Source organism: Scyliorhinus canicula, chromosome 6, assembly GCF_902713615.1.
Source record: "Scyliorhinus canicula chromosome 6, sScyCan1.1, whole genome shotgun sequence".
NCBI classification, from domain to species: domain Eukaryota; kingdom Metazoa; phylum Chordata; class Chondrichthyes; order Carcharhiniformes; family Scyliorhinidae; genus Scyliorhinus; species Scyliorhinus canicula.
In genome coordinates, this window is record NC_052151.1 from 144,185,979 (window position 1) to 144,201,567 (window position 15,589).

At 44.8% G+C, this 15,589-nt stretch overlaps 1 protein-coding gene across 2 annotated transcripts in view; it reads left to right on the forward strand.

Annotated features, from left to right (window-relative positions):
* Window positions 1-15,589, forward strand: part of nbas (NBAS subunit of NRZ tethering complex) — a 339,860-nt gene that overhangs the window by 130,522 nt on the left and 193,749 nt on the right. For both annotated transcript variants that reach the window (XM_038800239.1, XM_038800240.1), the window contains exons 28-29: window positions 6,653-6,775; window positions 12,328-12,430. In XM_038800239.1, coding sequence (XP_038656167.1) covers window positions 6,653-6,775; window positions 12,328-12,430 — 226 coding nt within the window. The remainder of the gene's footprint in view (window positions 1-6,652; window positions 6,776-12,327; window positions 12,431-15,589) is intronic.

Sequence of the window (15,589 nt, forward strand, 5' to 3'; positions counted from 1 at the left end):
AAGCCAGGAGGGGAACCGACCGACAACTTTGGATGGTCCCTGCTGTGACGAGATGTACTTCCTGCTTATTTGGTTTGGCTTGTTGAATGAATCTTCCTATTTAAACTCTTCGCGGGACTGCTGTAATTGTAATACTGGGGACGAGGAAAAACAGAACCACAGGCAGCAATTCTGGATGTCCAGACCACGGATGAATATAGCTACAGAGGACCAAGGTCAGAGCAGATTTTAAAATGGCGCTGTTTGGGAGACTCTATGCTTTTAACACAAGTGTAGAAGACTGGGCCCAGTACACTGAGCGAATGCTTTACCTTTTTCGGGCGAGTGCCATTATAGAGGATGACCACCAGAAGGTGATACTCCTGACCGCCTGTGGGGATCCAACCTTTAGCATCATCAAAGGCTGACCCACCCTGTGGCCCAGGATTGCAAATATTTTGATGAATTGGACCATTATGACCCCAAACCATTGGTAATTTTCCAAAGGTACAGATTCAATACGGCCGGAAGAACCCCAGGGAGTCAGTCTCAGAATTTTAGGCACATCTGCGCAAGCTGGCCGAGCATTGCAATTATGGGCCATCACTTCTAGAGATACTGAGGGACCGCCTTGTCTGCAGAACCAACAACATGGAGACCCAACAGAAGTTACTGGCTAAACAATCTTTAGACCATAAACGGGCCATAGAGATATCTCTGTCACGTTAAAACGTGAAGAAGGGAGTCTAGGAACTCCAGGTCACTCGAGATGGAGGTGAATAGTGTTGGACGCCTCCCCATTCAGACGAGCAATGGCCCCTAAGGGGTAGAGCTTCTGGGACCCAGCCACTGCCCGAAAAGTTGTCCGGCACGCGCACTAGAGCCAGGGCTTTACAGCTGGCGCAGCCCGACAAGGACGAGTGCATGCAGATAAACTGCATCGTCGCACCAAGAATTGCCCCCATCAAAGTCATCATCCAGGTCAATGGCCATTTGCTTGAAATTAAAATTGACACTAGCTGTTGTTGGACGGCAAATAGGACGGCAGATGTACCAGAAAGTCTGGACAGGAATCCAATGGCTGGACCTGAGGGATAATGAGGGGACTTTGGCAACATACACAGGAGAACCTTTGGCCATAGCGGGTATGACGATGACTCCAGTTGCCTTCGGGCAGCAATCCTTCCGTTTGCGATTCATCGTGGTACGAGGGCCGGACCTAGTTTGTTGGTCTGTGACTGGCTGAGATGCTCCTCCTGATCTGGCAGCAGATTTTTAAGATGGGCACTGGGAGATTGTACGAAATCCTAGGGAAATACCTGGAGATTTACCAGGATGGCCTGCGAAAAATCAAAGGTGGCATGACCAAAATTGAAGTAGACCAGGTATTTTAGGGCCGGCCCAGTTCCTTATGCCTTGTTGACAAAGGTGGATGACGAGCTCCACCGGCTGGAAAGCCTGGGAATCATTCGTCCTGGACGGTTCTCAGAATGGCCAGCGCCTGTAAGCTGGATGCTGAAGCCAGAAAAAAACTATCACACGTGTGACAATTGCAAGTTAATGATGATTAAGGCCTCTCGGTCGGACAGGTACCCGATGTCACACAAGGAGAATCTCTATGTGAAGTTGGCTGGAGGGCACTCCTTCTCAAAACTAGACATGGGTCACGCATACCTCTAATTGGAGCTAGACACAGCATCCAGAAGGCTTGTGGCCATCGAAACAAATATGCCAGACATACATTCGAGGCATCGTCTGTCTGTGTGGTTTTTCAGAGGGTTTTCGGGCATCATCCACAGGCTTTCAATGGTGGCAATTCAGTTGGATGATGTGAGGTCCTCAGAGGCAGGTGTGTACCTAAAAAGCGGCAAGTGCGTTTTTCACGCAGAAGAGGTCACATACCTAGGGTACTGGGTTGACAAGTGTGGCTTGCACCCGATTGAGGAGAAGGTACGGGTCTCAAACAGGCTCTCACACTGAGAATGCGACTGAACTATGGTCGCTCCTCAGACTCGTAAATTATTTCAGCAAATTCATCCCAAACTTGCCAACCATCCTGGCATCCCTGCATGTATTTCTTAAAAAGAAAAACAGGACTGAGCATGCAGGGTTCCGCAAGCTGAGGCGTTAGCCAAGGTGAAGTGAGAACTGTCATCCTGAAGGCTACTGATGCGTTACGACCCTTCCAGGCCATTCTTGATCACGTGATGCCTCTTCGTGTGGCTTTGGGGCAGTGTTGTCCCACCAGATAGACGGTGGGATGGAGAGGCCAATGCAGAACATTGATGCACTCGGATCGAGAAGGAAGAGCTGGTCATCATCTTCGTGGTCAAGATGTTCCACCAATATGTTTAATACGTTTATGGGCAATGCTTTGCGATCATAACAAATCACAGACTTGCTTGGCTTGTTCAAGGAGGAAATTTACATCGTTGGGCGCAACTATTGGCGACATATGAGTATGTGTTCAAGTATCGCCCGGGCGTGCAAATCGGACGCTTTGCACCGACTCCCATTGCCGAACATCCCTCATCCTCGTCAGTGGCAGACGATATCACGCCGGCCTTAATTTAATGGACACTTTGCCGGTCATAGCCTCACAGATTCGTGAGTGGACGCAAAAGGACCCGACCTTAGCGAAGTTACGCCACATCGTCCTACATCGGGAACAGCAGTGAAGACTAGAACATAGAACATACAGTGCAGAAGGAGGCCATTCGGCCCATCGGGTCTGCACCGACCCACTTAAGCCCTCATTTTAACCCTATCCCCTTAACCCAATAATCCCTCCTGACCTTTTTGGACACTAAGGGCAATTTATCATGGCCAATCCACCTAACCTGCACGTCTTTGAACTGTGGGAGAAAACCGGAGCACCCGGAGGAAACGCACACAAACACAGGGAGAACCTGCAGACTCCGCACAGACAGTGACCAAGCAGGGAATCGAACCTGGGACCCTGGCGCTGTGAAGCCACAATGCTAACCACTATGCTACCGTGCTGCCCTTGTACTACCTGAGGAGCTGCAGATTTCACGCTAAAGCAACAAGAGCTGAGCATGGAGGACGGCATTCTCCTGTGCAGGTCCCGAGCCAATGCAGAAAGACCATATTACAGGAGTTGCACAATAGACATCTGGGAGTGTCCAAGATGAAGATGCTCACTAGGAACTATATATAGCTGCCAGGACTTGATGGCGACATCAAGCGGTTGGTGCCGCAATGCACCATGTGTCAGAAATGCCAAACTGGGTACGGTTGCTTGCTGACTTCACCGGACCTTTTCAAGGCTTGATGTTCCTGCTAATAGTGGACGCCCATTCAGAATGGTTGGACGTCTTTCGAAACCTCCACTCATTACAGATAATGGCACCCCTTTTACTGGAGAGAACTTTTCACACTTGGTGAAGTTGAATGGACTGTCCCCTCTTCAAACGGCCTGGCTGAGAAGGCGTTACAGATGTTAAGAGGGACATGAAGAAGCAGGCCACAGGATCCATTGAAATGGTTCCTATTCAGCTATTGTACCACACCACAGAATGACCGGAGTGGCGCCGGTGGAACTATTAATGGGTTCCTGTCTGAGGACCTGCCTTAGCTTGACATTCCTTAATATTGTTGGGAAAGTGGAGTGGAGAAAGGATCTCCAGAAACAATGCCACAGCAGACAGATGCAGGACAAGAGATTTTCAGCCAGGAGACACTGTATGTATCCAGAACTTCAGAAACAGTGCCCAGTGGATACCAGGACCATAGTGGGAAGGACTGGACCGGTGTCATATATGGTGAAAACCAAGGAGTGGATGGTGCAAAAGCACACTAGACCATCTTAAAAGCAGGGAGCTGTACCAGGACCAGCCCCACAGGGTAAGTCAGTCCTCCATCCATCATGCCCATCACCCAAGGGGCAACACAACCCAGAGACTAAGATGCACGGTTGGAAGACTCCGGGTCAGACATGGAGTCACAAGTGAGCATAGTCTCAGACGACACTTTGACTAGGCAGCGGTCGCTGGCAGCACCTCCAGATGATTGGCGGGGAAGCAACGCTCAAATGCATTGCATGCCCCCCGCCCCAGCCCTGCAACCACTGGGAATGCAACTGAGGGCAAAGCAAAGAAGGATGCCTCCTCCACTTAATACTACCGAGGGGCTTCAGGACTTGGAGGGGGTGTGGTTTGGGGGGAGCTATATAATAACCCCCACGACACCCACGGGGACAACCCAATGTCTCGGTAAGGCTCATGGATTACAAGCATCCCCACTGAGGGGTGGAGGTCTAACAGTGGGGCTTGTTTGAACCCATCGGACTCCTGTGATTGTAATGGGGGTCTAAAGGACAGCTAATTCACATTTCTGCCTGGATACAAAGCCCAGATGATTCATGTTTCCATGAAGATGGGCTTTGAGATGGAATGAGTCCATACCAAGCCCTTATAATATTGGGTTACAAGGTTTTTCTTAAGATATCCCTGAACATCAGTCAGATATGTCTACAGAGTGAGCCATGGTATAGAGGCAGCCAGTTTCTCATGCTCACTGCACAGAATGATGATGGGAGCTCACACTCTGATTAAAGAAACGGTGTTCTTGAGGATTTAAATGAAACTGGGAGATTCGGTTCACCTTAACTCGCAGGAGAATTCTCCAGGGTAACTCTAACTGTGAAAGTCAGCTTGGGGATTAAAAGTTATTTGTTTTGAAAAGGAAATAAGCCCTTGGGAGCGAAGATTCACTTTTGACTGGTTCCTGAAAAATTAAGTGTTCACCTATGAGACATAAAGTACAACCGTAATGTGGAATTTTCGGTCATTTTAAAATTAATTGAGGTAACGTTTCTGGAGTTTAGCAGAAAATATTGTCTACTAAATAGTATTTGGACAATGTTGCTATTAGTTTGTTTGTTGTAGTACAAGTCCTAAAGCTTGAAATCTTGTGTGACCCTACCAGTTGCTGGATTGACCTCTGAGGATTATAACCAAACATCCCCAACAAACGCATCTTTTCTTCCCCTCCTCTCTTACCTTTGAAAAGGGATCATTCCATCTATAATATCCTGGTCTGTTCCTCCATCACTGTTGGGATCTCCTCACCATCCCATGCAAGTGCAGCAGATCCACTTATCTGCACTTTCCCACCGTACAGGTACCTGAACTCATTCCTCCAAGTGAAACAACTTATTTTACTTCTTGCAATTTAGTATATGGAATTGACTGATCACAAAGCAATTTTCTAGATTGGGGAGATCATTCTTGTGAACCTCCTGGACCCTTTCCAATGCCAGCACATCTTTCCTTAGATATGGGGCCCAAAACTGCTCACAATACTCCAAATTAGGTCTGACCAGAGCCTCATACAGCCTCAGAGAGCATCTGTGGTCTTGTATTCTAGCCCTCTTGACATGAATGCTAACATTGCATTTGCCTACCTAACTGCCGACTGAACCTGCATGTTAACCTTCAGAGAATCGTGAACAAAGACTCCCAAATCCCTGTGTGCTTCTGATTTCCTAAACATTTCCCCATTTAGAAAAGAGTCTATGCCTAAATTTCTTCTTCCAAAGTGCATAACCTCCCACTTTTCCACATTGTATTTCATCTGACACTTCATTGCCTACTCTCCTAGCCTGTCCAAGTCCTTCTGCCGCCCCCTTGCTTCCTCAATACTACCTGTCCCACTACAGATCTTTGTATCATCTACAACAGTGCCTTTAGTTCCAGATCATTAATGTATATTGTGAAAAGTTGTGGTCTCGGCCCCGACCCCTGAGGCACACCACTAGTCACTGGCTTCCATCCTGAAAAAGACTCCGTTATTCCCACTCTCTGTCTTCTGCCAGTCAGCCAATCCTCTATCCATGCCAGTATCTTACCCTTAACACCATGGACTCTTTACTTATATAACAGTCTCCTGTGTGGCACCTTATCAAAGGCCTTCTGGAAATCTAAATAAATCACGTCCACTGGTTCTCCTTTGTCTAACTTCCTTGTTACCTCCTCAAAGAAAGATTTGTCAGACACAACCTCCCTTTAACAAATCCTGGCTCACTCAGTCCTATTTTATCGTGCACTTCCAAGTATTCTGCAGTCTCATCTTTAATAACGGACTCTAAATCTTACCAGTGACCAAAGTCAGGCTAACCGGCCTATAATTTCCTGTCTTCTGCCTCCCTCCGTTCTTAAACAACGGTGTTCCATTAGCTACTTTCCAGTCCTCTGGGAACCTCCCTGCCTCCAGTGATTCCTGAAAGATCACCACCAATGCCTCCACAATCTCTTCAAGCTATCTCTTTTAGCACCCTGAGGCGTAGTCCATCCGGTCCAGGTGATTTATCCACCTTCAGACCTTTCAGTTTCCCAGAACCTTCTCCTTAGTGATGGCCACTATAGCTATATTATTCTCTGCTATCCAACTCACCTCTCTGTAATCTGCAACACTTTGGCCAATCACTGTTCCAGGTTCCAACTCGAAAAAACCCTCATTTCATCCTGCTTCATCTGAAGTGCAGCTTTTAACTTTACTTTTCATTGAGCCCCATCCTTGCCTGCTGCTCACAATTCCCCTTTTAAGCTTGTTATCCTGCTGGCTCCTTAATCTCTGCTCTGCCATAGAAAGCTACATTTTAAGTCGTGAGTTATTGCTTTAACTGATTACTTGTAATTATTTACTTTAGTGTTTCAGAAATTTTGGAAAAGCACGGACTGCAGAAACCAATCTCATTTGTCAAGAATACACAGTCAAACCCAGAGGAGGCCCGTATGCTTATGGTGCGTTTAACCAGACACGTTGGACGCAAGTGAGTACATGTCAAATTGCTTTCAAATAATGGAATTTAGGATTTGTTTCAGTGTGCATTTCACCTGCATTTGCCTTCGCCAAATCACCTGGTGCGTTAGAAGCCAGTATTGTGGTGAGACTAAGCTAGAATATACTAAACATTTCTCTCTCACTTTTTCTTTACATAAGATATCTGTATTCTGGAATAAAGCAGTCACATGATGGGGAAAACTAAAATGAGAGTAAGCAAATCTTCAAATTTTTCAGAAAGAAACAATCACGGAAGCAGCGAGAGGGATAAAACCATGAAACACAAAATTGGCCAACTGGTGGTCGATTTCCTTTTTTGAGCGTGTTACGCATACCTGAAGTTACATTTTTATCTTTTAGAGGTATAACTTTTTAGTTTTAAAAATTGAGTTTCAAATTTAAGTTCAGTGTTCAAGAGACTGACAACCCACACCGGCATAAGCTACCTTTTGAATTATTTGCCAAAGTAAAAGGATGAGGGTTATAACACATCAGGTGGCTTACTTAGCTAAAGAACTGGCATCTGACGTTATTTCGTAAAAGATTGAAATGATCCACAAGGTTTATGAGAACTAAGGCAAGCCTTGGCATTGATAGGAAATTAATTTGTATTTCTACCAGGGAACGGGCTGTGTATGTCACATTGCCGTGGAGCTTTGTGAAATTTTGCTTCGGGTTTTTCTCTGTGAACTCATTGTATTGCCAGCAGACGAGACTGGTTGATGTTTGGAAAAGCAAGGGCGGCACAGTAGCACAGTGGTTAGCACTGTCGCTCCACAGCGCCAGGGACCCGGGTTCGATTCCCGGCTTGGGTCACTGTCTATGCGGAGTCTGCACATTCTCCCGTCTGCGTGGGTTTCCTCCGGGTTTCCTCCCTCAAGTCCCGAAAGATGTGCTGTTAAGTAATTTGGACCTTCTGAATTCTCCCTCTGTGTACCCAATGTGGCGATTCAGGGCTTTTCACAGTAACATCATTGCAGTGTTAATGTAAGCCTACTTGTCACACTAATAAGGATTATTATGAGACTGTGTCAGTTTTGAGTCTTCTGTAGCTTTTGGCTCCTTAAACGTTGAGAGATAAAGCCAGACCTACAACTTAAGGTAGAGTATATATCTGATCGTTCATCCATGATGCAGCCTGTGATTGCTGGCCAGGGTTTAGAGAACCCCAAAGTGTATCATGGAGTTCCCCTGACCCACAACTTTTAATAGATTGTGGTATGGGGAGCACACGGCCCACTCTACAGGTGTGGTACAGCAGAAATGGAAAAGTATTTTTTAAAGCAAAACAATGTTTATTCTATAAACTCAAGTTAACCTTTATAAAACATACAGTGAACATCAAAGCAACCATTAATTTAAATACAACCCCCAAAAAATACAACACTTAGTAATGATTAAGCTGTCCTTTTAACATCCATAAAACTTAAAAACCTTCAGAACAGAAACACATCAGGTTAAATGAGTTTAAATCACCAGGATCGATTTACAGTCCTTAGATTACAAAGAGAGATTCAGACACCTTGTGGCTGTGTCTGCAGCTATCCAGCTCAGAAAACGAAACTAAAACACACCCTGCAGCCTGCTCAAAAACGTAAGTAAAGCTGACAGACAGCCCAACTCCATCCACTGCAGTGGTAAACACGCATTTCTTAAAGGTACTGTCACCACAGATATTTCTACACCCCCATTTATAAACACCCACTTCTTAAAGATACCCTTACATGACATTGCGAGCTCATATTCCGCATGTGACAAATTTGGTAAGCAGAAATACAACCAGTTTTGCTCAGCTATAAGCTAAAGTAGAAATCAATACTAATCCTCTCAGTAAAAGGCAGTTTACATTGGTGCAATTGGAGGTCTGGAGGGAATCATCTTGTTTGCAGTTTGAAACCATAGTAGCAGGCTATTGGAAAGCAAGGGTTTTTTCTGATTTTCTTTTAAGCCATTGCTTAGGGAGGCCTGTGCTTGAGCTGTGAAATGTTGTTACATCCAAGGTGCAGGCAGACAGATGGGTCATTGCTGGAAAGGTCAGGCAATCAGCGGAGGAATCCCCTGTGGCTGTCCCCCTCTCTTAACAGTTTTGGATACTGTTGAGGGGGATAGCCTATCAGGGGAAAACAACGGCAGCCAGAACAGTGGCACCACAACTGGCTCTGTTGCTCAGGAGGGGAGGGCAAAGTGCGGGAGAGCGATAGTTATAAGGGACTCTACAGTAAGGGCACAGATGGGCGCTTCTGTGGACGTGAAAGAGACTTTAGGATTGTATGTTGCCTCCCTGGTGCCCGGGTCAAGGATGTCTCTGAACGAACACAGGACATCCTGAAGAAGGAGGGTGAACAGCCAGAGGGAGGGAGGGAGGCAGAAGACCGGAAATTATAAGCCGGGTAGCCTGACTTTGGTCATTGGTAAGATTTTAGAGTCCATTGTTAAAGCTGAGATTGCGGAGCACTTGGAAGTGCACGATAAAATAGGACTGAGTCAGCGTGGCTTCGTCAAGGGGAGGTCATGTCTGACAAATTGGTTAGAGTTCTTTGAGGAAGTAACAAGGAAGTTAGACAAAAGAGAACCAGTAGATGTGATTTTTATTAGATGCCCAGAAGGCCTTTGAAACGGTGCCACACAGTAGACTGTTAAATAGGTTGAGAGCCCATGGTGTCAAGGGTAAGATCAGGGCATGGATAGAGGATTGGCTGACTGGCAGAAGGCAGAGGGTGGGGATAAAGGGGTCTTTTTCAGGATGGCAGCCGGTGTCTAGTGGTGTCGTTCAGGGGTCGGTGCTGGGAACACAACTTTTCACAATATACATTAATGATCTGGAGGAAGGAACTGAAGGCACTGTTGCTAAGTTTGCAGATGATACAAAGATCTGTAGAGGTGCAGGTAGTATTGAGGAAGCAGGGGGGCTGCAGAAGGACTTGGACAGGCCAGGAGAGTGGGTAAGAAGTGGCAGATAGAATACAATGTGGAAAAGTGTGAGGTTGTGCACTTTGGAAGGAGAAATAGAGGCATAGACTATTTTCTAAATGGGAAGGTGCTTAGGAAATCAGAAGCACAAAGGGACTTGGGAGTCCTTGTTCACAATTCTCTTAAGGTTAACGTGCAGGTTCAGTCGGCAGTTAGGAAGGCAAATGCAATGTTAGCATTCATGTCGAGATGGCTAGAATACAAGAGCAGGGATGTAGAGGGTGCAATTGGTCAGCAAAGTTTTAGATAAGTAGAAATTTAGGAATGCTGGATGATGGGACGCTGGCCAGGAGTGCATTGGGGTAGTTGTTTTTGGTGGTGGGAAAACACTGATCAATGTTTCAACAATAAAAGTGTTCAGGTAGGGGTTGGGATCTTATGTATTTGGATGTAGATAGTATTTGAGGTGGAATGGGATTGAGAGGGTGCTAAGGCTGTGAAAAGTATAGCTCAACATAATATTGTGGCTGGATGGGTAGATGGAATTGGTGGGAAGGTTGCAAATTTCATATTGGCACAATATGATGGCTTGGTCATCCAAATGCTGAACTGGATGAAACTACAGCTCATCCAAGAATTGATGTTGAGAAAGCAACCCTGACAGCACAGTGTCAGTGATGGAGAGGTAGAGGGTTCTTACTGTCATGCGTGTAGTAGCCACCTGAACAACAGTGCCGAACAACAGTATACAGCTGAGAATAACGAGAGAGATGTCGGACGTTATAGTACAAGCAGGAAGGAGTAACCAATGCTGAAGTTTCTGTGGCTATGATTGGATTGCTAAGTATGGAACCCATTGACAGTAATTCCACTGAGCTGAATGGGAAAGCCCATGACCCTTCTTTATCACCATGGTCACCGGAATATGATAATGCAATGGGGAGCTGAGTTTTTCATTTGAGTTAAAATCAGGTTCTGACTTGAGCAATTATGTGCCCAAGATAGCCACACAGCGGGGGAACTGGGGCCAGTGACCATGATCTCCATGAGATCGAAAATTAAACTTCTAAAATAATCAGAGAATTTTTCTATCACACAGAAGGAGACCATTTGACCCACCATGTCTACACCGGTTCTCCAAACAAGCATTATAGCTTGATACCATTCCCCTGCATAAAGTTTCTATTCAAGTAATTGGGGTGGCACGATGGTATAGTAATTAACACTGCTGCCTCACAGCACCAGGGACCCGGGTTCAATTCCAGCCTTGGGTGACGATATGGAGTTTGCACTTTCTCCCCGTATCTGCGTGGGTTTCTTCCGGATGCCGCTGTTTCCCCCCCCCCCCCCCCCCCCCCCCCCATAGTCCAAAGATATGCAGATTAGGTGGATCGGCTGAGCTAAAACTATCCCTTAATGTCCCAAGACGTGAGGTTACATGGGCTTGCAGGGATAGTGCAGGCTTGGGAAAGGTGATCTTTCAGAGGGCTGTTGCAAACCTGATGGGCTGAATGGCCTTCTGTAGGGATTCTATGATTCTAATCAAATAATGCCCTCTTGAATTCCCCTCCACCAGAGGAGGCAGTGGCATAGCGTTATTCTTGCTGGATTAGTAATCCAGAGTTATGCTCTGGGGACCAGCTTTCGAATCCCGCAATGGCAGATGGTGAAGTTTAAATTCAGTTTTTCAAAAATCTGGTATCAAAAGTCTAAAGATGACTGTGAGGCCATTGTAAAAACCCATCTTCTTTGCTAATATCCTTTTAAGGAAGAAAATCTGCTGTCCTTACCTGGTCTGGCCGACATGTGACTCCAGATCCACAGCAATGTGGTTGACTCTTAATGTCTTCGGGGATGGGCAATAAATGTTGGCTCAGCCAGCGACGCCCACATCCTATGAATGAATGAATGAATGAATAAGCATTTCCAGGCAAGTCTTTCCAGACCTGAACCACTTGTTGTGAAATAGTTTCTCTCACATCACTTTTACCTCTTTTGCAAAGCATCTTAAATCTGTGTCCTCTAGTTCTTGATCCTTTTGTGAAGGGGACCAGTTTCTCCCTATCTACTCTGTCCAGCCCCTCATAATTTTGAATGTTGTCAAATCTCAACTTGGCCACTTTCTCTCCACGGAGAACACTCCCAACCCCTCCAATCTATCCTCATAACTGTTATTTTTATTCCTGGCACCATTTTTGTAAGCCCCTTCTGCACTCTCTCCAATACATTCCTGTCCTTTCTATAGTGTGGCGCCCAAAACTATATACACTATTCCAACCGAGGTCTAACTAGTGTCTTGTACAAGTTCAACATAACTTTCTTGCTCTTGTACTCTATGCCTCTATTTATAAAGCCCAGAACACTATGTGCTTTATTAACTGCCCTGTTCTGATACCTTCAATGATCTATGCACACTTACACTGCTCCTGCACCCATTTAAGAATTTTACCCCTTATTTTATATTGTGTCGCCATGTTCTTCCTATCAAAATGCATCACCTTTTACACTTCTCCACATTGAACTTCATCTGCTAACTATCTTCTGCCCGCTCCACCAACTTGTCTATTTCTTTTTGAAGTTCTAAATAATGGTTATTGTATTTTTAAACACTCTCTTGTATTGTGAATACAGGATCCCACCTGTCAGTGAGACTGAGTGGCGAGGCTTGCTTCAAGACCTGTTGGAAATGCAGCGTTCAGTATACAAGTGTCTGGACTTCAATATCTGCTATGAGGTAAAGCATTCCAATTGTAGATCTTTACCAAGTCAAATCTGAAAATCATTTGAACCTCTTCAAAAGTATTCTACAGGTTAAGGGAGGTTTAGCTACAGAACTTTACCTTTGACGGATGTGAATTTTTTTGTCTTAAAATAACTTGGTATTATTCATAAGAACGAAGAGCAGGAGTAGGCCATCTGGCCCTTCGAGCCTGCTCCGCCATTCATGGCTGATCTTTTGTCGCCACAGCTCCACTTTCCCGCCAGAACACCATAACCCTTTACTCCTTTATTCTTCAAAACACTATCTATCTTTAACTTGAAAACATTTAATGAAGGAACCTCAACTGCTTCACTGGGCAGGGAATTCTATAGATTCACAACCCTTTGGGTGAAGACGTTCCTCCTAAACTCCTATTTCCCCTTATTTTGAGGCTCTGCCCCCTAGTTCTGCTTTCACCCACCAGTGGAAACAACCTGCCCGCATCTATCCTATCTATTCCCTTCATAATTTTATATGTTTCTCTCAGACTCCACCGCATCCTTCTAAATTCCAACAAGTACAGTCCCAGTCTACTCAACCTCTCCTCGTAATCCAACACCCTCAACTCTGAGATTAACCGAGTGAATCTCCTCTGCACACCCTCCAGCGCCAGTATGTCCTTTCTCAGGTAAGGAGACCAAAACTGAGCACAATACTTCAGGTGTGGCCTCACTAACACCTTATACAATTGCAGCATAACCTCCCCAGTCTTAAACTCCATCCCTCTAGCAATGAAGGACAAAACTCTATTCGCCTTCTTAATCACCTTTTGCACTTTAAAGCCACTATCTTCCACTTCTATTGCACCTGATTTTAAGTGTACTTGAAACAAGGGTTCGAAATCAGGAAGCATATCCCTCCATTGATTTACATCATCATCCATTCCCACTTTATGGATTTTATCATGTGATTTATTTATTTGTACATGGGGGTAAACTGAATAAGATCATGTTTATTTGCAAATTTGTTCATATTTTCATCATTCTTCTTCCTTTTGAACAATTGAACTTGGCTTTTGTTTTGCGATTGTTCATTTTCTCTGCACCGATTTACGTTATGTTGTTGCCATGTTCAGAAGAATTTTTTTTTTATTACTTTATTTATGTTATCTGTTCAGGATTTCGTTTGGCATTCAAATTGAATTGCATTCAAATAATTAGCTTGCCGAATAAAGGAGTATCACACACCTTATTGACATTATATTCCTCATTCCTGTTCTCCACCTATATTCCCTCATGGTGGTCTCTATCCGTGAAGCCATGATTTTGTTCATTTCTGTAGGCTTCATTCCAATGAGTTTTCACCCCAGCTTTTTTAAAAAAGGAACTAAGGTGTTAGGGCACTCAAATAGTAGTCCCCGCCCCCCACTCCCACATTCCCAGCAGTTGACGCTTACCAACTCTTTAAAATAACGAATAAACAGACCCCATCTCTTGTGGAACCTCTCAATTGCCCACTCAAGGTAAACTTAACCTTCTCCATATGGAGGAACTCCCATCAGGTTCCCAAGCATCACTGAGGCACTGGGTGGATAGGCTGACCGTCACCCCAACAGGACCCGCCTGTGAGTAATCAGCGAGGTGAAGACTAAAATAACTGTCTCGTTCCCGTCTAACTACAGGAAGTCCCAACACCTCAAATATGCTGAAAAAAGGCACCCCAAATTTCTCCAGATTCGGGCAGAACCACAACATATATACATGGTTGGCCGGACATCTCCCACAATGCTTGCAAGTGTCCTCCACCCCCTCAAACAACCGGTTCATCCTCAACTTCGTCAGGTGTGCCCTGTGCACCACTTTTAACTGTATCGACCCCAGTCTCGCACACGAGGTCGAGGCATTCACTCTCCGCAACGCCACGCACCACAAATCCTCCTCCAATGACACCCCGAAAGAAGGCAATCTTTAATTTGTATAGTTTTAAATTATATGTTTAAAGAACGAACACAGTTTACTGACCTGCATTGACTTTAGCCAACTGTATGCCCTTATCTGAGGAATGACTGCTTTAAAAAATATATAATTTCATTATTCCCAGAGCATATTTTGATCATTTTGTAAAAAATCATGTTATAATTAAGAAGGCATTTTTGAGGTACATAGACTCGCGTAGTGGTGGTGTTAATATTTTTGGTACCTATGCAAAACGTTTAATTTGACAGTGTAGCATTTACATTTCAAATAGATTGACTATAACAATACATTGGTTCCCTTGTAAACATTCAACTATACAGGATGCTAAATGTACAATGAAAAAGGAAAATCTTAATATAATTAAGAGAAAGACACAGCAAAACAAAGTCCAAATTAGTAAATCGCAAAAAGGTTACTTTTGTAGAAATGAGAATGGAATAGAATCCCTACAGTGCAGAAGGAAGTCATTCAGGCTATTGACTCTGAAAGAGTGTCTCCTCCTCAGGCCCAGTCCGCGTCCTATCCCCATAATGTACTCAACCTGCACACCTTTGGACACTTAAGAGGACATTTTTTTAACATGGCCAATCCACCAAACCTGCACATCTTTGGACAGTGGATGAAACCTGAGGAAACCCATGCAGACACTGGGAGAACATAAAAATTCCACACAGTCTCCTGAGGCCGGAATTGAACCTGGGTCCGTGGCGCTGTGAGGCAGTAGTGCTAACCGCTTTCATTAAAAAGTTTCTAGTGATTAAAACCCACCATCAGCAGCCAGCAGTCACCATTGACTAGAAACGTAACTAGACCAGCCACATAAATAATATGGCCACAAGAGCATAACAGTAGCTAGATACTCTGTGATGATTGATTTCCCAAAGCTTTTCCAGCATCCGCAAGCACAAGTCAGGAGTGTGATAAAATACTCTGTTCTCGCCTGGATGAGTGCTGCTCCAATAGCACTCGAGGAACTCAACACCATCCAGAACAAAGCAGCCCACTTAATCAGCACCCTATCCCCTATCTGAAACATACACTCCCTCCACCATGACACTCCCACCATGAGCATGTTCTATTGGTGATGTTTAAATGTAGGTTTGCTTCTCAAGGTTCTTCCTGGGGACATGCCAACTTGGCTGATAACATTTCTCTTTGGGGATATTAGAGATCTAAATTATTTGGCAGTTAGATAAAAGTTTCAACTGACTGGACT